Source organism: Panthera onca, chromosome E2 (assembly GCF_046562875.1).
Source record: "Panthera onca isolate mPanOnc1 chromosome E2, mPanOnc1 haplotype 2, whole genome shotgun sequence".
Taxonomy (NCBI): domain Eukaryota; kingdom Metazoa; phylum Chordata; class Mammalia; order Carnivora; family Felidae; genus Panthera; species Panthera onca.
Window position 1 is genome coordinate 32830278 of NC_138353.1, and position 26194 is coordinate 32856471.

The following is a 26194-nucleotide window of genomic DNA, read 5'->3' on the forward strand; positions in this document are numbered from 1 at the left end:
GTTGTTGTTGTTGTTTTGGGCTTGTTTGTTTGTTTGTATTGCTTTGTTTGTCTTTTGGTCCTAGACAAGCCTCCTGATTATATGCTTGGCTTCAGTCTACCCCCAGCTCTACCAGTTAACAAACCAGTTTGCAGCTAGCTCTGACCTTGGAAACCTGCCAAGGCATATCTTCCAAGACCTGCCCTCTGGCCCCACAGACCACTGTAACTTCAGGGGAGGGGTCCCTGTGGCAGGTGCTGCTGGTGCCTCACCACATATCCAACTTCTGGACGTGCCAGCCTGACTCCCACCTCCGGCGTCCCTTTGGCCACCAAGAGACCACACTGCCCGTATGTAAGGCAGGTGAGAGCTCCAGGGAATTACCAGCCCCTTGGGAACAGCCTTCAACTCATGGCTCATGAGAGTGAAAGAATAAATACCTCTGCCCCTTGCCACTCACACGGAATAGCCCTGAGACGTGACTGGAGACACGATAGCTCCAGGTGTCCAGGGAAGTCTGATTGGTTTCCTTCTCCTTTCGGGGCCACATCTCCATTCTTCTGCTGGTGTTTTCTGGGGTCACCTCCCAAATAAGCTACTTGCATTCAGATTCTTTTCTCAGAGTTGGCTTCTGGCAGACCCAAAGTTAGACAGTGTTCCACCCCCGGCCATAAGGAATTGGCCTTGGAGGCTTGACCATTGGTGGTTTCCACATATCTGTCTATGCTGAGAAGTGAGTAGGACCGACAGTGAAGCTGGTGGGTTCAGTGTCCCTCTCCTGCCCAACCTGTGGGACTCACCTCTGTGGTAACGGGCCACAGTCACAGATGGGACACCAAATATCACATCTCCAATTGCGTCCAAGAACAGGTCTTTCTTTTTGACAGGGTCATCTGTCCCTTCTAAATACTTCTCAGCGGCCAGTGGAATCAATTCCTCAGGGATGCCCTGAAATGGAGCACAAGTAAAAGTGGCCCCGGCCCCCACCCCAGTGAATGACACAGAGAATGGCTTGCATTAGTGGTAAATCTCTCCAGCACTACCCTGCGTGGTGAGGTGGGAAAGGCAGAAAAGTGGGGGCAGAACCCTCCAGCCCCAGTCTGCATTCTGCCATCAAATTGTTCAGCTATTTGGGGCAAGCCTCTGCCCCTCCTTGGGTCTCAGCCAGTTCCCATGGTTCCCCAGACTCTTACAATAAGCGGGTAAGACTTCCACAGGAGTGACATGGCTGTCTTCTGGTCCAGCTTGCCTTCAGAGAGTGGGTAACCCATCAGCTGTTAAAACAAGTGACACAAGTGTGGATCATCAAGAATTAGCACAAAGAACCACACTCACCAACCAACCAAAGGTCACTTTGTCATGACTTGACAGACATGGGTCCTTGATGAGTTGGGCAAAATCAATGAGACAAACAAGCTTATTATATCCAAGCAGGTGCAAAAGGATAAAGTAAGTGTGAAGAGAAGCTGTCCCAGGGCCTTGTACTGTGTGTGTGTGTGTGTGTGTGTGTGTGTGTGTGTGTGTATCAATCATAGGCAAGAATCCCCACCCTGGACATGGAGACACACAGGAGAGATTTATGCCCGGCTAGCGTTGAAGTAGAGGGCTCTGAGACAAAGAACACCGACCTCACAAATACCCCCACTGTCTCAGATGACCAAGGAATCATCAAATCCCGCCATTCTGGCTTTGGTCCGTCAGTGACCTCTGAAATTTCTGTGCTCCATCCAAACCTCTGCACTGTAGAACTTGACCAAACTCTGGCTTGACTGCCAGAGCTTAAGATTTTGTCCCTAGGATTATCCCAGTTCCCCTTAACGAGCCCCTGGACACCAGGGGAATGTATTATTTATTCTGGCCCAAACCTGGTGATAGGTTGATAGGTCCCTGAACCCCCTTTTAGAGCAGCTACTTTAGAAAGCTTGCAATTACAATTCTTTCTCTGCCCTTTGAGATGTAAATCTACCACCCAAAACTGTTTCCTCCAGGACCTTAGGGCCACCTTTTGAAATGCAGACATTCAGCCCCTAAGTCTCCTTTCTCCCTCTCAGTCCCTGTGACTCTGGTGGGCACCCTGCTGCAGCCTGAAAACCACTGCCTCTGGGCAAAGAGACAGAAATTTGTTTCTGGAAAAACAGCACTTAACAAATCGAGGTGGCCTAGTCCCGTGGACAGACTCCCCCGCCCTCCGTGCCCCTGTCACACCCCCACAGTGTCTTTCCTTGGCACATTCAGGCCTTTAACCAGGCTCCAGCCTTTTGTTGCAGGGACCTGAGTTCAGCTCACGCTGGTCTCTCCTCCCTGCTGCGGGGGTAGAACTAAATAAGACGGTCCTCACCGCTTTACCTGGCATTGGCTGTGTTTATTTCTGACAGAGGGAGAGCACTTCTGATTTTTCGAACTTTCACCCCAGAGGGAGAAAGCTCCACTGACTCCCCCAGTTAGATGACCAAGAAAGAGCAGGTGCGGGATTTATGGAGGGACAGGGAGAGCACCAGCCCAGGTGGACGGGCCGCAGGGGCTCAGGCCTCACTCCTTAACTGGGAGTCCGTCCCTCTCCCAGTCTCGGTCTGCCCATCTGCTCAGTGATTATCCCTACAGACTCCCCCGGCACCCACGTTGTGGGATTCTTAGATTGGAAGACAGTCAGACTGCTTGGGGAAAAGGGTCCCCAGGTGGCAGTGGGGCCATCCTGGAGAAGTTTCCCCACGGAAATGTCAATGCACCCCCCATGGAAATGTGAAGGGGACAGCTGCCCTGGATTCAGAGGGGGCCTCGAGAAGGAGGAGCCTCTGTGAGCAGAGATGGGAGGGGTGATGTGATGGGTGGGGGAGGGGAGCCTAAGGGGACCCCACATTCTCACCTTTGGAAGAAGCCAACCAAACTCATGCTTGTTGATTCCGATGATATAGGGAACAAAGTTGAATTTCTTTTCTGCCAGAATCTCTTCAGGCATCTTTGGTAACAGTACTCCGTCCACCACGATGGGCAGGAAGGGATGGCTCTGGGAAGGAGGGCATCATGGTGTCTGGGCTTCTGCTCTCAAGGCCACACGCATATCCCCCTCTCCACCTGTCAGAGCAGGGGGCCAGCACCCCACACTTGCACGGCCACAGGCGGTGGCCACAGAACTCAGGCTCCTCCAAACAGGGCCAAGTGCATGCGACCCCAGAGGCAGAACTAGCAGTGGGAAGTCTGAGGGGGGCAAAACTCACTCAAACTGAAATACATGTATACATATCTCTACATATGTCCATACATTTATGTACATATAAGCATACATTAAATTTATTAAATATAAATATATTAAATATATAAATATATAAATATGCAAATATATTTTAGTATTAAAATCTATAAACATATACATTTTATATAACTTTATATAAATACATAAAATATATACATATATATATACACACACATATATATACACCGCACGTATATGTAAAAATTTATATCTCTCAATTTGCAGTTTACATTTGCCTATGTGGGTCTCTGGAGTCAATTCTGTTATCCGTGGCTGTTCGGTTCTCTAAAGGCACCGTGGGCTCTGAACTAGCAAATGCGGGGCCACTGCTCATGGGGAAATACGACGTCAGGTTCCTGCAACTATCTGGTCACATTTTCATCAACTCTGTTTTCCGTGTGCTTAAAGACACCTTGATGGAATATGCGTTGCTTACAAATAACTAATTGTATGTAGTATTTATTTATAATAAAACACCAGCTGAGGCCTCACCATCTTCCTGGGCCCTCGGGAACACGCCTGGAACTTCCTCGCCTTCAGCCTCACGGCAGGGTTGTTAGGCTTTCGTATCCGTGGTCATCTCACAAAACCACGGATGTGCCCGATTTCCCACAGCTTTCATCACATACTAGATGTTATTTTAGCGCTTTCCCAAGCCGCCTCACAGACAGATCGGCAAGTTGCCCCTTCCTGTTCCTGGATGGGCTGCCCTATTGATCCCTTGCCGCTGAACTCACAGCCCACAGCACAGTCAGCCGCCCTGGAAGAAGCTGATCTAACTAACACACGAAGGCGCATCACAGCCTGGAACAAGCCCTCCCTCGGGAGCACGGGACAGTGCCTGAGGGGCCACTTGCCACAGTGAAACCATCAACAGAAAGCACAAAAATGCGGAAAACGTGGCACTGAGTAGACAGTGGAAAGGACACGTGTTAAGAGTATGAGACATGAGACAAGAAGCCAGAGGCTTTGCTGCATCTCGAACGGGAGCCTACACATGGTCTCTCAGCCTTCTCACCACTCCATGTGCATGAATGACAGTAAAAAGTGTCAGGAATATCAGGGCGCCTGGGTGGCTCCATTGGTTAAGCGTCCAACTTTGGCTCGGGTCATGATCTCACAGTTCGTGGGTTCGAGCCCCGCATCGGGCTCTGTGCTGACAGCTCAGAGCCTGGAGCCTGCTTCAGATTCTGTGTCTCCCTCTCTCTCTGCCCCTCCCTTGTTCATGCTCTGTCTCTCTCTCAAAAATAAATAAACGTTAAAAAAAGCAGTGTCAGGAGTATCAGTTTTGGGGTCACACATTAATTTTAGAGAGTAGATGAATTCACAAACACAGAATTCACAATTAATAAGAATCAATTGTACTTATCAGTCTATATTTAATTAAACACAAGCTGCTATTGATAAACAGTTCGCTTCGAGGAGGTAATGAGCCCCCCATCACTCAAGGTGCCTAAACAGAGACCCGATTCCTTCTTAGAGAGAAAAAGCATGAATAAAATCATCAGGGATGGGCTCGCATTGTATTGAAAAAAATGTCTCCATTTGAGGTTTTACCTTTGATGAAGATCAGTTACATGGGCACAGATTCAGCAGCAGCACCTGACCCCCGTGTCACCATCCGGGGAGCCGGCTCTGGGCATGGTTATAATGCATATTTGGCCACAGTCGTTATTAAGAATGTGGGTTTTGGAGCCAGATTATCGGGACTTGAATCCTGGCTCTGCCACCTACTGGCTGGTAACTTGGGAAAGTTATTTCATCTGTTTGCGCTTTGGTTTTGTCATCTGTGAGACGGGTTGGAATAGGGATTAAGTGACCGAACCGGTGCAGAATGCTCGGCACAGTACCTGGTCCCGGAGGCAGCTCGATACACGTTAGAGATCACTCCTAAAACTCGCTGGCCGTGCTCCGGAGCCCTCGCCAGCTCCATGAGCCGTATTTCCAGCTCCACACACCATGTGCCTGATTCCCCCCACCGGAGGGCAGGCGGCGTTGGACAGTCCCCTGTGGCTCCAGGAAACTGCATCTGCCCTGCAAGGGCCGATGAAGAGATGACGGGCCATTTCTGGCAGCCACAGAAGGGGCTCAGCGGGACCGGCGCCCAAAGCCTAATCCAGAACGGGCACGGCCTGGGAGGGTCGGATGTTGCGGCCTACTTTTTGCACAATGCCTGGCACACAGCAGTCACATGGACGTGTTCTTTTTTTTTTTTCTTTTTTTTTTTTTTCAACGTTTTTTTTTTTTTTTTGGGACAGAGAGAGACATAGCATGAACGGGGGAGGGGCAGAGAGAGAGGGAGACACAGAATCGGAAACAGGCTCCAGGCTCCGAGCCATCAGCCCAGAGCCTGACGCGGGGCTCGAACTCATGGACCGTGAGATCGTGACCTGGCTGAAGTCGGACGCTTAACCGACTGCGCCACCCAGGCGCCCCCACATGGACGTGTTCTGAAGGGATAACTCCATGGGGGCGAGGGCGTTCGTCTTGTAAGAAAGGTCAGCCTTTTAAGAAGGAAGTGACATGCCCTGACCTGTGTTTACAAGGGTCAGTCTGCGGCACTGGGGGACGAGGGTGGGGGGAAATAAACGTGGAAGATAATCAAAGTCCAGGAGAGGGACAGAGGGGCCATGATCTGACGGAGGTGGCGTCCCACGGAGGCTGACAAGTGACACCAAGAACAACACGATCGCTTCCCAGTGGCTGCCCTGTGTGGGCCTCGGGCATTCCCAGGCTCGGGTCAAAATCCTAGGGGCGTGCTTCACCCCCCTCTTTCTTTTCTGCCCCATATCCTGTCCATTAGCAAATCCCACCAGCCACGACTTCAAAAATACCCAGATGCCACCCCACTGTCTCACCACCCCCTCTGCTATGGGCCCAGCCCAGGCTGCCATGACCTCTGGCCTTGACTACTGCAGCTCAGTGGCCTCCCATACGGTCTCCCGGGGCTGCCTACCCTTCCCTACCTTCAATTTCAATGCAGCAATCAAAGAGCCCTTTTGTAAAACCCAAGGTCAACTCACTCCTCTGTTCAAACCGCTCCCAACACTTCCTCATCTCACTTGAAATCAAAATCCAATTCCTTTAAAGGGACCACCCCCACCTCCCTTTCCTTTCTAGCTTCGAGCCTGTTCTCTCCTCCGACCCCCTCCACACCAGCCACACAGGCCTCCTGCCTCAGGACCTTTGCAGCTGCTGTTCTCTCTGCCTAGGATACTCTTCCTCCAGTTTACCTGACAGCTGCCTTCCTCTCTGCCTCCAGAACTTGACCCAGATGTCACCTTCTTCTTCTTGAGACTTCCCTAACTCTGCTATGCAGATTCAAACCACAGCAAACTCTATACCCATTTCTCACTTTCTTTCCCCCCATAACAAGGACCCTTTTCTGTTACTGTACTCTTCCCTCACTCCAAGGGCATTGTATCTGCTTTGCCTGTTTTATTGCTGTTTCCCCAGCTCCTAAATCAGGTCCTTTCACACAGTAAGTGCTACTTAAATCTTTGCTGAATGAATGAACCAATCTCCCTGAATGCTCACAACACCTTTGAAGGCAGGTGCTGGTGCCCATCCCCAAAAGAGAGCAGAGAGCACAGGACTGTAAATGTTGCAGAGATAATGTCTCAGAACCTGTCAACGTGCTGGAAAGTAGGAGGGGAGGAGGAAGGAGATGGGGAGGCTACTATGGAGTTCTGGTGTGGCTGGGAGGAGGGTGGTATATCCTCAGGACTGAGATTCTCAGCCCCTTCCGGACGGCCCCTCCAACAGTGTAGCTTGGACAGCTAATCAACCCAGCAGCCTCCTGGGAAAGGCGTGAGCTCCTCAGTGAAGGCTCCTTAAGAAACGCTTCATCCAGCTAGCTCCACGACCCCATGGTGGAAGTTTCTAGTCCCAGCCCTCTCCTGAGGGGAATTTCTGGGAGCAGGAAATGTAAACAAGAAGTGGGCAGTAGGCTGGGGCCAAGGGACACAGAGTTGGTAACTGGGAGCTCTGGATTGGGAATCAGGGAAACCTGTTCCAGTCCCATGACTAGTCTGCCTGGCTGCATTATCCAGGCAGGTCACTGCCCCTCTCTGAGCCTCGGCAACATAAACACGAGGAGTTACCAAGAGCCCACAAGGGAGGGTTCATTCATTCCTATTTGACTAGAGCTTAAAGGTGTCAAGAAACCTGTAATCAAGAAACCAAAAGTCCTTACCTCTCTGGGGTCTCCATATAAATCAATACTGAAAAATTTCTGTGAAGACAAAGGCAGAGGGTGTGGGTGAGAAGGCTTCCAGCACAAAAGCCATGAGAGGTGAGCCAAAGGTGTCAGGTTCTCCCTCCTGGTGCCACCTTGGCTGGACTGAGAGGAAGTGGGCAGGACACTGGCTCCCCTGGGCAGGGGCACAGGTGTAGGCGTGGGATGGGGGAGGGAGGCGCTGGAGAAAACGTCTGTTGTTTGTGCCTGCCCTCCATCCATTTCCCCTACTTGTTTCCCTAGGCAACATGACCCCAGTATTCCTTTGGGGGACCTCCCTCTTCCTCACTCTCACTCCATAAATCCAGGCATCTGTATGTGACCTGGGGTGCCCCATCTCCCTGACCATAGAGATTAGTTCAGGTATGGGCACAGGCCCATGTTACTCCAATAGACTTTACCCCCCAAGTTTTTGCTGGAATTATTGTGAAAGTTTCTAAATGGATAGGAATGTAAGTCTAGATGCTGTTGCTATCTTTAACCTCCCCAGGGAACAAACTTGCCTGAGAGAAAAAAAAAAAAAAAGCTGAATGATAGGGCAGGTATATTCTTAATAATATCATATGTGCATCTGGATCCAGCCATGCCTGAAGCCTTGTATTCCTCAACTGTGGTTTAGTTTTCAGTTAGTTTCATGAAGATTTTGTTACAACACATTTCTTTTTCCACTCAAGGCATTTTGAGAGGAGTCTCCTCTTGTATAAGAAAGTCTTGACTTAAGCAAACTCACTGAAATTCACCCCAACCCATGCTCCTTTTTGCTGTATATTTGCTACACTGTAGCTAACAGGTCTCACTAGAATGTAGCAAGTGACCAGTAAGGTATTCTTTATTAGGGCTGTAGCCCTACCAGTCAGTGAGTTGTATGTCTGTGTGCCTGTGTGTGTGGGGGGGGGGGGTGGGGGGGGAGTGTGTGGGTGTGTTTTGGGGAGACAGTCTATATCAACTCAGAAACATAACATGCGCTGTTTATTTCTCTGGGTTTTCTCAAAATCACCAAGTCTCTCCTTATGAACTGAGTCTTCTTAAGTCAATGGAGAATTGCTGAAATAAACCTACCTCTTTCCAGGAATCAGAAATAATTGTGTTTTTATTCTTTGAATGCACTGATCACCTTATTTGAGACTGAGAAACCAAGATCCAAGCCCCAAGGCTTTGGACGTTGGGGTTAAGCCAGGAAATAAAACAGAGTCCAGGGCCAGAGGCCTAGCCCTGGGGGGTCCGGGAATATCCTTAGAGGCTGAGGGTTCAGATGAGAGTCCAGGGGCCATGCCCTGCTCCCACAGACGGAATAGTTCCCATTGGGCTTATGCTGTATTTTCTGGGCGTCCTTGTGACGACACTGTCAGAGCCATCCATCAGTCCTCAAATGTCCCTCCTCTGTGAAGCATCCCTACTGACTATTATGAATGTTTCCTCTCTGTATACTCCCATCACCCTTAACCCATGAAGTATATGAGTGTGTTTCTCCTTGGACAGATCCTCATAAGCAAGGACTGTATCTGATTAATGTCTCCAACACCCACCCAATTACCCTTCTCCATACACCTAGGATGGATGGAGGGAGGGACGGATGGATGGACAGATAGATAGATGGATGGATGTAGATGATGGATGGAGTCGGTCAATACAATGGCGTAAGGGTGAATCGGACGGATTGGTGGGTAGATCAACAACAACTAGGTGAGGGACGGATCATTGATTTGGGATGATACGTGAATGGTAAGTGAAGATACGTGCTGGCTGGATAATGTAGAGGTGACTGAAATGAATGAAAGTTAGGGATGGACTGATATTAAACTGATAAAAGAACATTGATGAATTGGACAGACTGGTGGATGAGTAGACAAACGAGATGATGGATGAATGGATGGATGGATGGTTGTTCTAGAATCACAATGGAGGCAGAGTCTCAGAAAAGCCAGAAAATTGGGCCACCACCGGGATATAATTGAGGTAATTTCTTTTTTTTTTTTTTAATTTTTTTTTAAACGTTTATTTATTTTTGAGACAGAGAGAGACAGAGCATGAACGGGGGAGGGGCAGAGAGAGAGGGAGACACAGAATCGGAAGCAGGCTCCAGGCTCTGAGCCGTCAGCCCAGAGCCCGACGCGGGGCTCGAACTCGCGGACCGCGAGATCGTGACCTGAGCTCAAGTCGGACGCTCAACCGACTGAGCCACCCAGGCGCCCCTAGGTAATTTCTAAATCAAGCAAGATAAATTGTGACAACCTTCCTTAAAATCTTTGTTCTTAATATCCCATCCTCAAAATTCAGAACAGTAGTTATCTCTGGGAATATGTAATGCTTAATTTCTTAAAAATACATTTGGAAACAAGAATGGGAAAATAGTAAGTTTTGATAGAGGTGAGAGATTATGATACAATTTGTTCATTGTGCTGTTTTTCAACTTTGCAAATGTTTGAGATATTTCATAATAAAAAAGAAAAAAAAGAGGGGTGCCTGGGTGGCTCAGCCGAGTGAGCATCTGACTCTAGATTTTGGCTCAGGTTATGATCCCAGGGTCATGGGATCAAGCCCGAGTTGGGCTCGGCATGAGCATGGGGCCTGCTTAAGATTCTCTCTCTCTCCCTCTGCCCCTCTCCCCAGCTTGCATGCGCGCTCTCTCTCTCAAATTAAATAAAGAAAAAAAAAAGAAAGAAATTCCCATTCATATCCAGAGGCTGACACTGTTCCCGAGGGGAGACACACTGTCCCAGGCAGGTTTCTAGGTCAAGGGGACTGCTGCAATAATGAAGCCTGGGTGGGGTGCTCGCGTGGCCACGAGAACGGATACACCTACCATCTTCCGCGATATCTCCAAGAGCTCCTCTTCTGTCTTCTGGCGCAGGCAGCGAACAGTGACAGCCGAGGTGGTGGTTTTACACCCAGCAAAGAAAGCAATTTGCTGCAGAGATCACAAAGAACAGCAGAATTCAAGAGCCATGTCCCTTCCCTCCATCAATAAAGAGCTGTTCTACCCCGACCTTCATTTTTAAAGACAGCGGTGGGGGAGCAGAGAATACTCTAGACCAGCAGGTGGGGGTCCTGGGTCCCGTCGTGCCAATTAGACAAGCTTTGCCCTTATTCCCCTGTCTCTGTTAAAATGGGCGTAACGATCTCCAAGCTGAGCGTCTAGAGGGAGGGAGTGCAGGGCAGGGGATCGGGGCGGGGGGTGGGGGGCTGTAAGAGCATGGAATCCAGAACCACACTGCCTGGTTTCAGATGTCTTTTCAGGAAGCCTTACACCCTACACACTAGCTTAGGTGCTTCTTTTGGATTACGTTATGACATCAGACACCTCTGTTTTATTGCTCTTATCAGCTGAGACTTTATAATCTGTGTGATTATGGAATCATTAATCTGTCTCCTCCATTACAATGCAAAATTCATGTGGCTGTTAGATGTCTGGCTATCCCCAAATTATGTGATGAATGAATGAATGAGTGAATGAATAAATTCTCCAGGAACCCACCCCAGCCATGAGGCACTTAAGGAGGAGCCACTCCAGGCCCACATCCTGCTAATGGGTTCACCAGAACTGAGACCCTGAGAGACGAGACGTGGGGACAGTCCGCTGCCCACTGTGTGGCCTGGCAGCCCGCCTTGGCACACTTTGGGAAGAGTGCTCAGTGGACAGAGCACCATGCTGGCAGTCCAGAGCCACGTGCTCGAATCCCAGCTCTGCCCCGATCCCTCGTGGTCCCTGGCAAGCTGCTTCCACTGTCCGCCCCAGTTTGCTCAGTGGTAAAACTGGGAGGCTGGCTGCAACGTCTCCTCGCCCTTCCAGTTTCATGACTCTGGATGCCCTGGCAGGAAAGTCCCCTGAAGACTCCAGGGGAGCAGAGCAAAGGGTGTCAGGTGACCCAGGGTGACCCACCTGAGCTGCATCCTTCATGTCTTTCTTGACCAGGGCAGTAGTGAGGGCCACGCCACTCTCGGAGATGGCCCGGTGGAAGAGGTTCTTGGCCAGTGGAGATAACACCTGGCAGGAGAGTGGACGGAAAGAGAGTTTCTGCTTGTGTGGAGGGCTTTTCAAGAGCTATCCCATCCACAGCTCTACTCTGGCCCATTCCCTTGAAGACCCTGGCACTCAGTAGACACAGCAGGTCCTTGCCTGGCCAGGCCTGGTCCCAGGCCGATCCTGGGACTGGTTTCTCCAAGAGAACCTTAGCTGGAGAGAGCCAGCAGCACAGAATGAGGGGAGAAGGGGAAGTGTTATGATCGCACTGATCATAACAATCAGAACTATCTAAACAATCTAAACTAAACAATCAGAACTATTTAAAGACACAGTTCTGATTCCCCATTTCCATTACTCAGGATTTATCCTAAGAAAAGTGATCATAATGTTTATAATATAATTGGGAATAACCTAAGCTTCCAGTATCATGCAGTTGAGTGAATAAACCATTTTCCGTTCTTACCGTAGAATACTGTGCAAATCTATACCATGGAATACCATGGAATCTACAACAAAATGATATTAGTGGAAGAGTGTTTAATGTTCAGGGAAATGTTTCCATTATAAGATATGCTAAGGAAGGGTTTTGTTTAAAAAATCTTAGGTAGATAAATGATAGATAGATCAATCAGAGATAGATGATAGATAGATAGATAGATAGATAGATAGATAGATGAGAGAGAGAGAGAGAGAGAGAGAGGGAGGGAGGGAGAGAGAGAGAGAGAGAGAGAAACAGGGTAAGCGAATCATGGAGGAAAACACTAGAAAAGTAAGTGTCAAAATGTCCATGGTGAGCTTCCCTGGGTAATGGGGCTATGGATGACTTTTTCTTTGGGTTTGTCTGTACTTTTCCTATTTCTCCACTTAATAAGATATAAAAACATTTCCTTCTGAGTGTTCCACAAGGAAACCAATACATACGTTCAAAATACAGTAATGGTGCTGACCCTCAACAGTGAAGGGGCTGGAGGGTGTTTTACGGCTCCCAGCACTTTGTCAGCTGGTTTCCATCCCTGCTTCTCTCAGCGGCTCCCCAGCCTCATTCCCCACACCTGGCCCCCAGGGGCCCCAGGAGCCCACACGGCTCCCCCATCCCTTCCCGTCCCCACTTCCACCACCCCTCCCCTGGTCACACACTCCCCCCATCCTGGCTCCACCTCTGCCCTGCTCTGGGCGCTCACATCCCCCGACAGGCAGACCTGGCTTCAGGCCAAACAGTGACGCTGTCCAACTCTTATTCATAATCCATGCTCACCCCTACCTTCCGGGATAAGTGCAGTGAATCCTAATGCTAAGATGAGTAGGAAGGAGAGAGAGAGCTGGAGCTCAGCCACGTTAGAAGAGGAGGAATGTCGCCGCTGTGGCTGGGGCTGGAGACTCTCGAGGACCCAGGACACTAGCCTAGGCTCTGAGCCTCCCGGGGGCCAAGGAGAGTTTGACCATTAGCCCTCCCCACCATCTAACGCCGTGCAGAGTAGGGGCAGCCCTAGATCCAGATCTCGTAGGGAAAGGTGTCAACAGGGCAAAAGGCTCCAAGGAGTCTCATCAGTAGCCGTACCGAGGCCAGGAACACTTACGAGAATAGAGACGCTGATACCTCCTGCTGACTCTCCAAAGATAGTGACAGAACCCGGGTTCCCTCCAAAGTTGGCAATGTTCTCCTGGACCCAGCGAAGTGCGGCCACCTGGTCCAACTGACCCCAGTTTCCCCGGCTGTGTTCGTCCCCTGTGCTGTTAAGAACAGGGTGGAGGCGGGAGCACAGACTTCATGGCAGGGCTCTCAGGACCATAAATGGGGCTGGGGCCCTAGGTGAGTCTTCTAGTAAAAGACTGGGCTTCCACAACCCTGACACAAGGGTCGTCTCCCGTCTTCATTTCTGTAGCCTTGTTCTGTTGTAGGGCTCTACAGTCATTCAGCTGGGATCTATTTACTGAGTGTCTACTTCATGCAAAACCCTGTTCTAAGAGCTAGGAGCACATCTGACAACGAAGCAGGCAAAATCTCTGATTATACAGAGCTCACACTACAGATCACACACAAACAGATAAACAGAGAATATGATGTCAGATAGTAAAAGTATTCTCAGGAAAAATAAAACAGGGTGAGGGAAAAGGCAGGAGTGGAACAGCTGGGTCCTATCTCAGATCACATGATCAAGAAAGGCCTCTTTGAGGTGGTAGCGTTTGAGTAGATACTTGAATGGATGAGCGCATAAGCCTTGCACATATCCAAAGAAGGGGAATGCCAGGCTGAAAAAACAGCCAGTGCAAAGGCCCTGGGGTCCAGTGGACAAAAGTAGGAGTGTCGGACATGCAGCTAGAGGGCTCTGTGGGCCTTGGTAAGACCTTTGATGTCATTGTTAGCAATGTGGGAATCCATTTCAGGGCAACAACGAGGTTCCATTTATGTCTTCAATGATCGCTCTGGCTACTGTCTGGATTAGACGTAAGCATCCAAGCAGCAGGGTTATAAAAGTAGGTGGTTATTACAATCCTCTAAGTAAGAGAGAGACACAGAGGGCTGGTTAGGGGCCATAAGGGCGGAGGCGAGAAGTGGTTGGATTCTGAATATATTCCGAAGGTGGAACCGAGAGGATTTGCCGACCCGACTGGATGTGGGGAGTAAGAAGAAGACAAGTCAAGGGTGCCCGCTAGTCTTCTATCTGGAGCAGGTGGAAGGAGGGGCTTCCAGTAGCCAACAGGAGGCACTGTCAGGAGAGTAGGAAAGTGCGGAGCAAGGAGCGGTGGGGGTCAAGGGTTACGTGTGTCCCCGTGGAGTGTGGGGCCCCTCAGACGTCCAGTGGAGATGACAGCAGGTGCAGGTACTAGTTAATGCCTTACACATCTGGATTTCCAAGGAGAGGCAGGGGCTGAAACGGGGAGCTTTGAGGTCACCCAGGGGGCCAGTGCAGACAGAGAGATACACATGGAGGTCAGAGGGTCTCGTGTGAAGAGTCGTGTGTGGATGCTGCCGAGGTTGGCCCAAGAGCTGTTGGGTCACTGGTGACCTCGGCCAGAACGCAGTGGTGTGTTTGGAGAGGAACCCTGACTGGGGTGGGGTGGGCAGAGGGCGGACTGGGAGGGGCCGCAGCAGCAGAAATAGCTAATATAGCGGTTTGACTGTAACGGGGAGCAGAGAGACGGGCCACGGCTGAGAGAGGAGAGGGGTCTCAATGATGGCGATTCATCCCGAGGCAGCACTCACCCGGGGTAGCCCTCCTCCAGCCCTGGGGGTCTTTCTTGGGAGCAGCCCACCCCCGGCCCACCCTTCAGCCATCTCAGGGTCAGAGGGACTGTGTAACACAGAGGTAACTGTGTCCTGCAGGGAAGCTGGTCCCTGCCCCATGGAGACTCAATCGGGAAGACACTTGCCTTCACTCATTTGGGCCAAATTCCAAAAAAGGAAACGGGAGGAGTGGGTCTGACATTCCTCCCAGGGGGGCTGTCCACTGGAGTCAGATGCACCGACAACCTTCAGCTCCAGACACCCGTTCCTTTTCCTTCACCCACAAGGATGCACTGAGTTCCTGCCCGGACCACGTTCCTTCCTTCCTTTCTTGTGTGGTAGCCTCTAAGTGCCCCGCCGCATGCTGTCTCGATAGATGTGTGCAACGTGCTGGGACAGCACAAGTGAGAAAGAGAAGAGTATTTCAGAGGGTGTAACATTTGGGTTGGGCCTTGCAGGATGAATAGAAGTTCATCAGGTACCGGTGCCTGGGTGGCTCGGTCGGTTGAGGTGTCCAACCTCGGGTCAGGTCATGATCTCACGGTTCGTGAGTTCGAGCCCCACGTCAGGCTCTGCTGTCAGCACAGAGCCTGCTTCAGATCCTCTGTCCCCCTCTTTCTGCCCCTCCCCCCCAAAAATAAACAAACATTAAAAAAAAAAAAGGAAGAAGTCCATCAGGTAGAACGGGCATTCTAGGTAGAGAGGATACACCTACAAAAAGCTCAGAAGCAAGTGGACCCGTGTGGCTGGGGAAGGAGAAGATAGGTAGAGCCCAACTATGAAGGGACTTGGATGCTTCACTAGGGAACCTGGCCAAGATCCCCTTGAGGGCTGACATGATCAGAGCTGAATCCTTGCATCCTTGCTTTGGGGGCCAATGTATCTTACCTGAAGTATCCCCAGATGCCCAGGCAGTACTGAATGGTCACCACCACCACATTTTCATGGGCAGAGAGGAGTCCACTCTAGAGTCTATAGAGTCCACTATAGGTTGATGCTCCGCCCACCATCAGACCCCCTCCGTGGATCCACACCATCACCTGGACAGGAGGGAAGCAACCGTCCCGGTTAGAGGAAGCAAAGCCGGGAAGGGCCTCAACAGGTTATCTGGTTTGGTCGCCTACCTCTTGACCGTGACCCAAGGCGGCCGATCCCTGAAGTCCACTAGTCCCCAGCAAAGTGGGAGCAGGCAGGTGCTCTTTCCTCTGTGCTCCCAACCGGGGCCTGGGCCACCACCCTACTCGGTACACCCTGGCTGTCCCTTCCTGGGTCCCCAGCTCCAGTGTCACCAGGCTCTTCACGCTGAGAACTTCATCATGGGAGCAGCCGAGGTTGAGAGTACCACATTCTCCCCAACACCCAACACTCCCATTGTCCTCAGGTTCGGACTGTTCCCACAGCCCTGCACGCCCTGCCTGCCGCAGCCCTGTATTTCAGCCTCATCTTACTTACCTCGTGTGCGGTGAATTAAACGGCTCTGGCACATGAATGACTGTCTCAAGAAGCACACGTGCCCCCAGTGGGATTTCTTTCAAATACACCTTCCTTCTGCCTCCTCTGCAACCCCAAATCCCACCCATCTTCCAAAGCCCAGCCTAAAAGCCACCTCCTCCAGTAAGTCGTCATAAGTTTGACCGATATGATGTGAGAACCTACTATGTGCCAGGGACCACGATAAGCCTTGAGGATGAGGGTAGACACGGCCCTTCATAATGCTCGGCTCTGGCATGTAGGCTCTCACACAGCCAGGGAGTAAGAGTGCTTGAAAAATAATATTGTAATAGTTTTATTAATAAAAAAAATTGGGGGTGGGCACCTGGGTGGCTCAATCAGTCAAGCATCCAACCTCGGCTCAGGTCACGATCTCACAGTTGGTGAGATGAAGGCTCGCATTGGGCTCTGCACTGGCAGCACGGAGCCTGCTTGGGAATTCTCTCTCCCTCTCTCTCTCTCTGCCCCTCCGCCACTGTCTCTCTCTCTCTGTCTCTCTCTTTCTTAAAATAAATAATAAGCTTAAAATTTTTTAATGATTATTTATTTTTGAGAGAGAGAGACAGAGCATGAGTGGGGGAGGGTCAGAGAGAGAGAGGGAGACACGGAATCCGAAGCGGGCTCCAGGCTCTGAGCTGTCAGCACGGAGCCCGACGTGGGGCTTGAACCCACGGACTGGGAGATCGTGGCCTGAGCCAAAGTCGGACACTTAACCGACCAAGCCACCCAGGTGTCCCCAAAAATAATAAACTTAAAAAAAAAAAGAATTTGTAACACTAAGTGCCAAGTACCATTCCATGAAGTAGGGACTAATGCTGTCCCGTTAACAGGCAAGAAAACTGAGGCATTTAACCCGCCTGAAGTCACACAACTAATAAGCAGCAGAAGCAGGACTTGACCCACCCAGTCTGGCTCTGTAGTCCATCTGTTGAGCCACCCAGCGCAGTGTGGCCCCCAGCCTGGTGCAGTGGGCTGGCCGTTAGGACAGGAGTAAGATCTTCCCTTCAACTCTAACTAATGCTTCAGGAGGACTTGCCTTGCACACTCACCAGCCACTGAGACAAAGCTTGACATGTGTCATCGAATATGCGACTAACGCTATTCTACTAGCAGAGCCAGGTCTCTCTGCTAGTAAAAGGCAGAACCGAGGCTTAAGACCAGACCCTGTAGTCCTGTGTCCATAAGTAGGGGTCCTCCCTCTGTTCCTCCCACACCTCTGATCCCTGCCCGCCTCTGCGGAGAGGGACTGAGTTTGCAGTCATCTGCGTGAAGGCTGAGGCAAGGGCTGGTCAGTAGTGACTCGCTGAAGAAGCTGGTCAATGTTTGAGCATCGCAGATGGAGCCATCCTCCACAGTAATGGCTGTCTGGTGATGGCTTTTTTGTCCCTCCTTTGTCTTAACCCCCAGGTGTAGCTATGCATGGGAGGGCACGGAGTACGTAACAGAATGGATGAATGAATGAGTGAGTGAAACATTGTCCCATCTCACTGAGCTGAGCATATACAGTGCTAGTTTCGCTCACAAGTCCACAGATGCCGTCTCCCCACTCCAGGGCAACATGCCAGGTGTGCTTCTGGGAGATGGCTGGGTGCTAACATCCCCACGCCTCTCCACCCCAGGGAATACCTCCTTTTCCAGGAGACCTTCCTCCAAGCTTCAGCTTGAGTTTGGAAGCTGCCCCACCTCTAGGCCTCTTTTATTGTGGAAATGCTGACTCATGGGGTCATAGGTCGGTGCCAAAGACAATCAAGGAAGGAGATTAGCTACAATAAAATCCCAGAAATTTGGCCAGAGGCAAAAGAAAGAGCTTCATGGGTTGCCCCAGGCTCTTCCCCTAACATCTCTCAGGGGACCCTGCAAGTTGACAGAGGAGCATGTTAAGTGCTGAGGAAAGGCCACCCAGGCTCACTTTCTCAGTCTGCGCCAGGGAGCACTGGTTTGAGACTCAGAAGGCCTATGCTCTCATCCTGCCAATCCCACAGCGTGATCTCCCCTCCCCCATTCTGGACCTCAGTTTCTCTACTTGTAAAGGAAGGATTGGGCTGGTGGCTTAACTCTAAGAGTAATCATTCTTGTCCTTCTATCAGCAAGAAACAATTTGGCAAAAATCACAATGTGCATGACAGAGGCACAGCAAACTCCCCCAAAGGCCCCGTGTCTGTCACTAGGGGAGACTGAGGTGTGGCGAGCTTGTGTTTCTTGGGGTCATGAGGTCTGACCGTGGGAGGTAAGGGAAGCAGGGGGTCCCTGAAACAGCCCCCACCCAAGCTGCCTTCTCGCTCTTCTGGTCTACACCGGAAGACCCGCAGTGCTGGAAGCTTCTGCTTACCGGCAGCCTGTTCTTCTTCCTCAAGTCAGCAGGAGTGTAAATATTTAGGTACAGGCAGTCTTCGGAAAACTTGAGAGGAATGTTTTCCTTCCTGTTGGTAAAGAGGTCGGAGAGCACCTGCCCTCCCACTGCATCCTGGGAACACCTAGGGAGAGGACAAGAAAGAGGAGCTTGTGAGGTTCACCCGGAGCCGAGCAAATGCCTTCTGCGCTCAGGCCAGGCCTTGGGCTGGTGGGTTTAGGCTGGTAAGTAAAGCTGTTCTTACTAGGCTGGAGACATTGGAATGGTTCGGAGACTCTCTCAGGAGAGGCGGTGAGGGAGAGTCTGGGTAGGGGGCCTGAGGCTCACTAAGGTCTCCCAGGACCATGTACGGTGAGAAGCACCTCTGCCCTTCCTGGAGGCTTTGAGGTGCCCTGGGTCAAGGAGAGGAGGCTGCCAGTATGCTGACTGCCTGGGAGAGGACTGTTTCAATGCCAGAGGAAACAGTCCCAGAAGCATCCCAGCTCTCCGTGTTCCAGGTAAACGTGTCCTCCACCAGGTGAGCATGTTCTAGTTCATGGTAGACTTCCATAATCCCTGCAAAGTCACTCACATGGCAGGCATTTAAGGACCACAACAGCTCAGGGGTGAAATGTGTGTGGGGCCATATCAGGAGAACTGTATTCCGGTCCTGCCTCCCTCACTAATTTTCTGGGAGACCCAGGGTGAATCCCTTGCCTGCTTTGGCTTGACTCTGCCAGGTCTCTGTGAGGGAAGGGATTTCTATAAGGGCCTTGCAGGGGCGCCTGGGGGGTTCAGTCGGTTAAGCTTGTCTGACTCTTGATTTCAGATCAGGTCATGATCTCGCTCTTCGTGAGTTGGAGCCCCGCGTTAAGGCTCTGCACTGACAGCACGGAGCCTGCTTGGGACTCCCTCTGTCCCTCTCTCTCTGCCCCTCCCCTGCTTGTGCTGTCTCTCTCTCAAAATACATAAAATAAACATTAAAAAAAAAGAAAAAAAAGGTCTTGCAGCCCTGACATGCTAAGAATCTATCCAACCCAGACAAGCACTATTGGTTTCCCTAATAACAGATCTTAAAGCTCCAACATAGATTAAAACTGGTAATATTCATGGCCCTCCCAGCATGCCAGGTGCTGTTTTAAGCACTCCTTATGTACTAACCCCTTTAATCCTCCCATGACAAGCCCATAACATAGACTCTATTACTATCCCCATTTTACAGTTGAGAAAACTGAAGCACAGAGAGGTTAGAGAACTACCCAAGGTCACGCAGCCGGAAAGATCTATACTATGTAGTGCATTATATTTCTAAGGACATAATAAGCAACGCTTCTGGATCTCAAGGTACCAGAAGGCAGGTATCACTGCCCCCCGTATGTAAATTAGGTACGTGAGGCACTCGGATGACATAGCTATCAAGTGGCAGAATCAGGGCCCCCAACGGTGACTTCTTAATTTCCACCGTAAGGGAACTTTCTCCTGATCACCAGAACAAGGAGCTTAATAGTCATAAAAGAAGAAAATCAAACGTCAAAGGAGAGAAAAGAGTTCAACGTCACTAGTGTTCAAATTAATGGGGAATAAATAGCAAAATTATATATAACTATAATGATAATAATAATTATTATTATTTTGCCTATCCAACAGCCCAAAGGTATTTTTTAATAACCCCACGCATTGCCAAAGTTCTGGTGAATGGAGGTGTTCATATATTAATAGGAGGAGTGTGGTTGGAACATTTCTGGAAAGGAATTTAACCGGAGGTGCATACTCTTTTACTCAGAAATGTCATTTCTTCGAACTTATCCAAAAATATTCATTGGTGTGCATAAAGATTTAGCTGCGGGATATTCATCAGAGTGTTATTTATACTATCAAAAACAACTTAATGACCCCAAATAAGAGATTGGGTAAATAAAGTATGATTCAATATTCAATGTAATGTAGCTATTTCTATGTTAGGCTATGATATTTAATGACATAGAACAATGTTCATGATATATTTATAAATGAGCAAAGCAGGCATCTAAACTACCTTTATCGTGTGAGGTGATATTGTTTTTTATCATAAGAAATATCTATCTGGCCTCCATCCTATTTCTGGAACAGACTCCCTAAAACCTCTGGCATCTCCTCTGTGAAGAAAACAGCAAAGATATTTTTGTTGTGTTAATAAGGTGACTTTTGATCACACTTCAGATGGGAGCTGGTTGTCAGGTAAATGAAACACTTATTAAAGGCCTGGAACTTTCAGTCCTGCCCCCTGGCCTCTGGGGAGGCAGGAGGGGCTGGAGGTGGAATCCTGGCCAGTGGCCACTGGTTTCATCAATCATGCCTACGTAACAAAGCCTTCCCCAAAATACCCACAGGACAGGGTTCAGAGAGTTCCCAAGTTGTTGAATCAGAATGTTTTAAGGCCACCGTGCCAGAACCCAAACTCTAGAAGGACACAGAATCTCCTTTGTTTGGGACCTCACCCCACGGATCTCTTCGTTTAACTGTTGATACATACTCTTTAAAAACCTTGTAATAAACTGGTAATCTAGTGAATAAACCAGTTTCCCGAGATCTGTGACCACTCTAGCAAATTAATAGAACCCAAGAAGGGGGTCATGGGAACCTGTGATTTAGAGCCAAGGTCACAAGCACAGTTGACAGCTTGGACTACTTGTGATTGGCATCAGAAGCAGACAGCAGTCTTGTGGGCTGAGTCTTTAACCTGTGGGATCTGACACTATCTCCGGGCAGAACAGTGTAAGAATGAGTTGAATTGTAGGACACACAGCTGGTGTCAGAGAATTGTTTCTTGATGTGGGGGAAAAGAAACCCACGCGTTGGAATTCAGTGCAGAATCTTATGGATTCTATTTTTAATGGAGAAAATATGCAATAGATAAAAGACCAGAAAAGCAGAATCTAGAATGTGAACAGCAGTTCTCTCTATGGGGGAATTGTGTATGATTTTCATTGTCTTACCTTTACTTACCTGTGCTTCCTCCCTTTTCTGTACTGAGTATGTTATTACCTTTGCAATCAGGAAATAAACATGCATACATTTTAAAAATACTTTAATGCTTATTTATCTTTGAGAGAGAGAGAGAGAGAGAGAGAGAGAGTGAGCAGGGAAGGGGCAGAGAGACATGGAGATACAGAATCCAAAGCAGGCTCCAGGCTCTGAGCTGTTAGCACAGAGCCCGACGCGGGACTTGAATTCATGAACCTCGAGATCATGACCTGAGTCAAAGTCAGATGCTTAACCGACTGAGCACCTTTGGTCAGGGTGATTGGGACACACCAACCACTGCTCTGCTCATGACTAGGTACTTAGACACACCTGAGAGTTGAGAACTTTCCCAGTCAACTCCCCTCAGGACTCCCCACCCACAAACCTCCTTCACCCACCCTGCTCCCCCATTTTAGCAAAGTTCGAGACAAGAGAATAAACAGAATCATTACAGCTGATCTCCCTCACTGACTCAACTTCTAATTCTTTCGCAAGACATTTATCATATTCTAACATAGTACATAATTTATTAACTTGCATATTTTTTGTTTGCTATCTAACTCTCCCTGCTCGAATGCAAGCGCCACGAACACAGGGATAATTTTCATGCATGGATCCTAGGAACCCAGACCATGCTCAATAAACGTTTGTTGAATAAAGGGCTCTAGAATGCTGTGAGTTCTGCAAGGTTTTTAAGGATCTACAACAGCTCAGAGATTTCAGAACAAAGCCACTCAGGGTGTCGCCTTGGCTCCTTCCTGTATCACTTTGAGGCAAACATTCCCATTGAAAAGATGCCAGCTTACATAGGAGGGTCGGAGGTGGTATTCTTCACGAAGTTCCATGGCTCTGCAGGCTGTGGTAGAGCAAACCTCAGGGATCCAAGAGGAGGCCTGGCAAAAGGGATTCCCAGGAAGACGGCCACAGGCTGTGCAAATCCTTCCACGCTGACGTGCTTGCCCAGGACTTTGCCTTGAGAGGTGTCCACCACAGGGGGTGAGGACGGGTGCCCTGCTGGACATCCAGAGGAAAGAGAGGAAAAGTTTGACCTGGACTGCAGGTGGGTTTTCCGCTTTCAGCATGTGACCTTGAATGAGTCACTGAAACCCTCTGGGCCTCAGTTTCTTCTTTGTAAACAGCCCCTTACTCGGGGCTATCTGGATTGGTAGTGGTATTGGAGGTATAATACCATCGAGTAAAAAGGAAATGCAAGAAAAAGAGCTGCTGAGAGGATCAAGCCTTTTGATTCCACCCTTAGAAGACTCTAGAAACAGGTATCCATTAGGAGCCAGGCGCTGAGCTGCGTGCTGGCCGAGAGGATGAACAAGAGGCACTCCCTCCTCTCAGTGTCTCTGAACCTTGTAGGGAGAATGAGTCATAAACACACCTGACTCCACTCAGAGGGAAGCAAGGGGGTTGGTGTCCTGAGAGAGGTCCCAGTGAGGCCCTACAGGAGTCAGAAGAGGCAGGGGGACCTTCTGATTGGTGGCATCATGGGGACAGTGAACTTGGAGCTGAGACTGGCAGTGGGAGAGGGGGACCCAACAAGCAGCAGAGGGGAGAGTGGGGATAAAGGTATAAAGCAGAGAAGAGAACGTGCCTAGGCAAGGCTCTGAGAGCAAAATGCAAGGCCAGCCTGAGGAAGAGCGAAGGGAGTCGCTGGGGAGCCGGCGGCAGCCTGTAACGAGTCAGGTTCAGTCCTGGGAGGGCCTCAGCGCCAGCCTAACAGTTGGGCCTTCATTTAGTGGGTAAATGAGAGGCAGTGAACAGTCTAGGAATATGCCAGAGTGACCCAATCAGCTTGAAGGGGGTTTTTCTGGTGGCTCTGCACAGGGTCGTCCAGAGGGGAGACTGGGGGTCCGATTCCTACCTGTTCCACCCTTGTTGGGCAGGCAGTTCTTCCCCACCCAGCTGCACCCGTCTCCCTGAAGCTTCCACCCCAGTCCTGGTTTCTTTCTGGATTTGCATGTGCAAGTGGCTGCTCAGACTCTTGATCACGGCCCATCCCCCAAGCAGCCTGTGTGTGTAAATTTCTCATCTGAAACCATTTCTAGCCTGGCATCCTTCCAATTGCTCCCTTTTAGGCATAGACCAAAGGCCAACTTCTCCCTCAAAATGTGAGGGCAGAACAGAAAAGGAGAATCCAGGTTTGGTCTTATAGGAGAATATCCAGTGATAATCCTCAAGACAGATGAAGTGGACAGAAGCACAATCGGCGAGGATGAAAAAGGGGGTGGATGGAGGGAGAGGCATAAGGGTTATGGTAACAGGAGCAGTGTGCACTCGATGTACGACGTAAGTATAGATGTAATGTTTGTATGCTGAGCGCTCACTATGTGCCACGTGTGCATTCTGGTCCATTTCCCATTTATCTTTACAATATGCCCATTTTACAGATGAGGAAGCTGAGGAAATGGAGGCAGCCAGTATGGACTTTCTGAGGATGGAAATGGGATGGCCTTGCCAGGGGGTAACCGGCAGGAAGGGATAGATCCATTCCTAATTGGGTTCTTACTCTGCCCTTATATGCAGTTCCAGTTTTCTCACCGTGTCCCCATCAGAATGAAGATAAAATGCAGATGAGGTCTGGACCCTCACAGTTCTGATGGTCACAGCCCTGGCTCTCAATTCATGAACCACAGACAGATTCCAGAGCATGATTTTCCCGTTGACCTTGAGCAAATACGTTTCCCTCCCTTGAGTCTGTTTCTCTGCCTGTAAACGGGCGCAGATGCATTCGGGGTCCCGTGCAACACTCTTGTGTTATCTCGCGTTTTATTTTGTGTATGCTGATGCTTGACATCTGGGGCCTTGCTGACCCCGGAGGCACTGCCCCTCTCAGAGGGAGCCAATTCTAGAGACAGGAGCCAACTTCCCTTTGGGCAAGCAGAACCCGTACCCCTACCACCTTCTTATGGGGCTCTCCCAGGCCAAGCCATTACCATCCTGCCCTAATCACTCCAGGGCCAGGTACCCAACAACAGCCAGCCGCTCTTGTGCCTGAGAACTCCCTGAAATTGGTTCGTTTCCCAATCCTAAACTTGCTTATCCTGTCTTACCTCTTCCTTCCCCTGGCAACTACGGTAATTCCCCGAAATTCCTTCCTCCTCCCTCTTCCTCCCACCCACCCTGAGCATCACCTTGCCCTGCGACATGGTGGTGGCATGCCTCCCCCTCCTGGGAACTGTGAGTAGCCAGCTATTGCGGCTGGCTCCTGATCTGTTGGCCTTAACATACCTCAAGTTTTCTACAACCGCACTACATTTGAAAACAACTTCTTTATTTAGGAATCCTTTATTTGCACTCTCCATAGCAGGCACTTTTTAGAAACAACCTGTTTTACCTTTCACAACAGCCTAATGAGGTAGGTACTGTCATTCCCATTTTAGAGAGGGGGAAACCGAGGCACAGAAAACTAAAGCAGGGCGTCTAAGGACACCCAGCTAGTAATTCAAACCCATGCACTCTGGATATACAGTCCATCCAGGCTCTCTGTGTGCCAGCCAAAGGTAGAGCATTCCTATGAAATCTTTCCGAAGTCGAAATGGCATGAAGTGAAGAGCAACCCCCCGCCCCGCCCCCCGCCCACCTCTTTTTCTGCAAGTTGCATCAGGCCTCTTTCTTTTTTGAAAAGACCTACGTGAGTACAGTAACGGAACAGTGAAGAGCCTCTTCGGATTTCTCTGGGTTACGATAACAGGTACCAATATAGGTCTTTCCTAAAAGCAAAGTGGCTTAATGCAACTTGCAGAAAGCCACGGGTACTCTTACTACTCTTCCAAGCCACCCTCTATGATTCAGCCATACTCAGACAAATAATCAAGCGGAAAATAAACGGAGTCTCTGAAACCCTCATCCATGAGGCATGAGGTTAGCTGGGTGCCCTCCTGTGCACACAGCTGCAGTCTCAGGGTGCTCATGCTCCCCTGCGTCTCAGGTTGGCGGGGACCCGCTGGGTCCCAAGCGCGCCAAGTCTGGAGGGCATGCGCTGCTGCGGAACCAGTCCTGCCACACACACCCTTGCCCTCATGCATCTCCCCCACCTCGTGCCTGGACAAGAATTTCCAAACGCCCCTCGCTATTTTGTTTCAGAAGGACTCACCCCAAGTCATGGAAGTGGTGAGGGAGGTCAAGACCAGACCTAAGAGCCACATCATGGAAGGACTGCAGCTGCAGAGCCTCAAGGTGTCCACGACGCTTATAGAGGCTGTGCGGGTACCACCCCCTGGTCCCACTCCCGCCCCCACCGCTCTGTGGCTCCACAAGTGGCAGGGCCTCTAAGCCACACCCGCTCAGTTTACCCTCTTCGTCCAAACTGCCAGGACTGCCTCTCCGATTACAGATAGCCACGGACTCGTCCAGCAGCCTGTTATATAAGGGTTTCTGCCTTGCAGGACTCTAACCTCAGTGTACTCTGGGTTTCACAAGCAGGCATGAACAGTTGGATGCCTGTAGAGAAGGAGAGAGAGGCTTTAGTCCAAAGTCCTCAGAACAAACTTGAAAACTTCTAGAGCAACTGCCAGCCTCACAGCCGCTCAGCTAAGGAACTCACGACAAACCTCTTAGCTGCCTGGGCTTCTTTTCTATGGGGTTCTATGCTGTCAAGTTTGGAAGCACCTTAAATTCATCCGGTTTCCCTTCTGATGTCTAAATTGACTTTACAATATTCTCTCCAAGTGACTCAGCTTCCTATCACATATCTCCAGGGTCAGGGA

The 26194-nt window shown here is 49.9% G+C and overlaps 1 protein-coding gene across 1 annotated transcript in view; it reads right to left on the minus strand.

Moving 5' to 3' along the window:
* The window catches only part of CES1 (carboxylesterase 1), a 31029-nt gene extending 5314 nt beyond the window's left edge, over window positions 1-25715 (minus strand). Inside the window, 11 exon segments of the mRNA XM_081791542.1 lie at window positions 780-927; window positions 1173-1253; window positions 2843-2983; window positions 7425-7463; window positions 10270-10374; window positions 11347-11451; window positions 13008-13161; window positions 15545-15696; window positions 18477-18621; window positions 22286-22493; window positions 25582-25715. Of these exon segments, the coding sequence (XP_081647668.1) occupies window positions 780-927; window positions 1173-1253; window positions 2843-2983; window positions 7425-7463; window positions 10270-10374; window positions 11347-11451; window positions 13008-13161; window positions 15545-15696; window positions 18477-18621; window positions 22286-22493; window positions 25582-25636 (1333 nt within the window). The 5' untranslated portion in view covers window positions 25637-25715.
* Window positions 25716-26194: the final 479 nt, after the last annotated feature.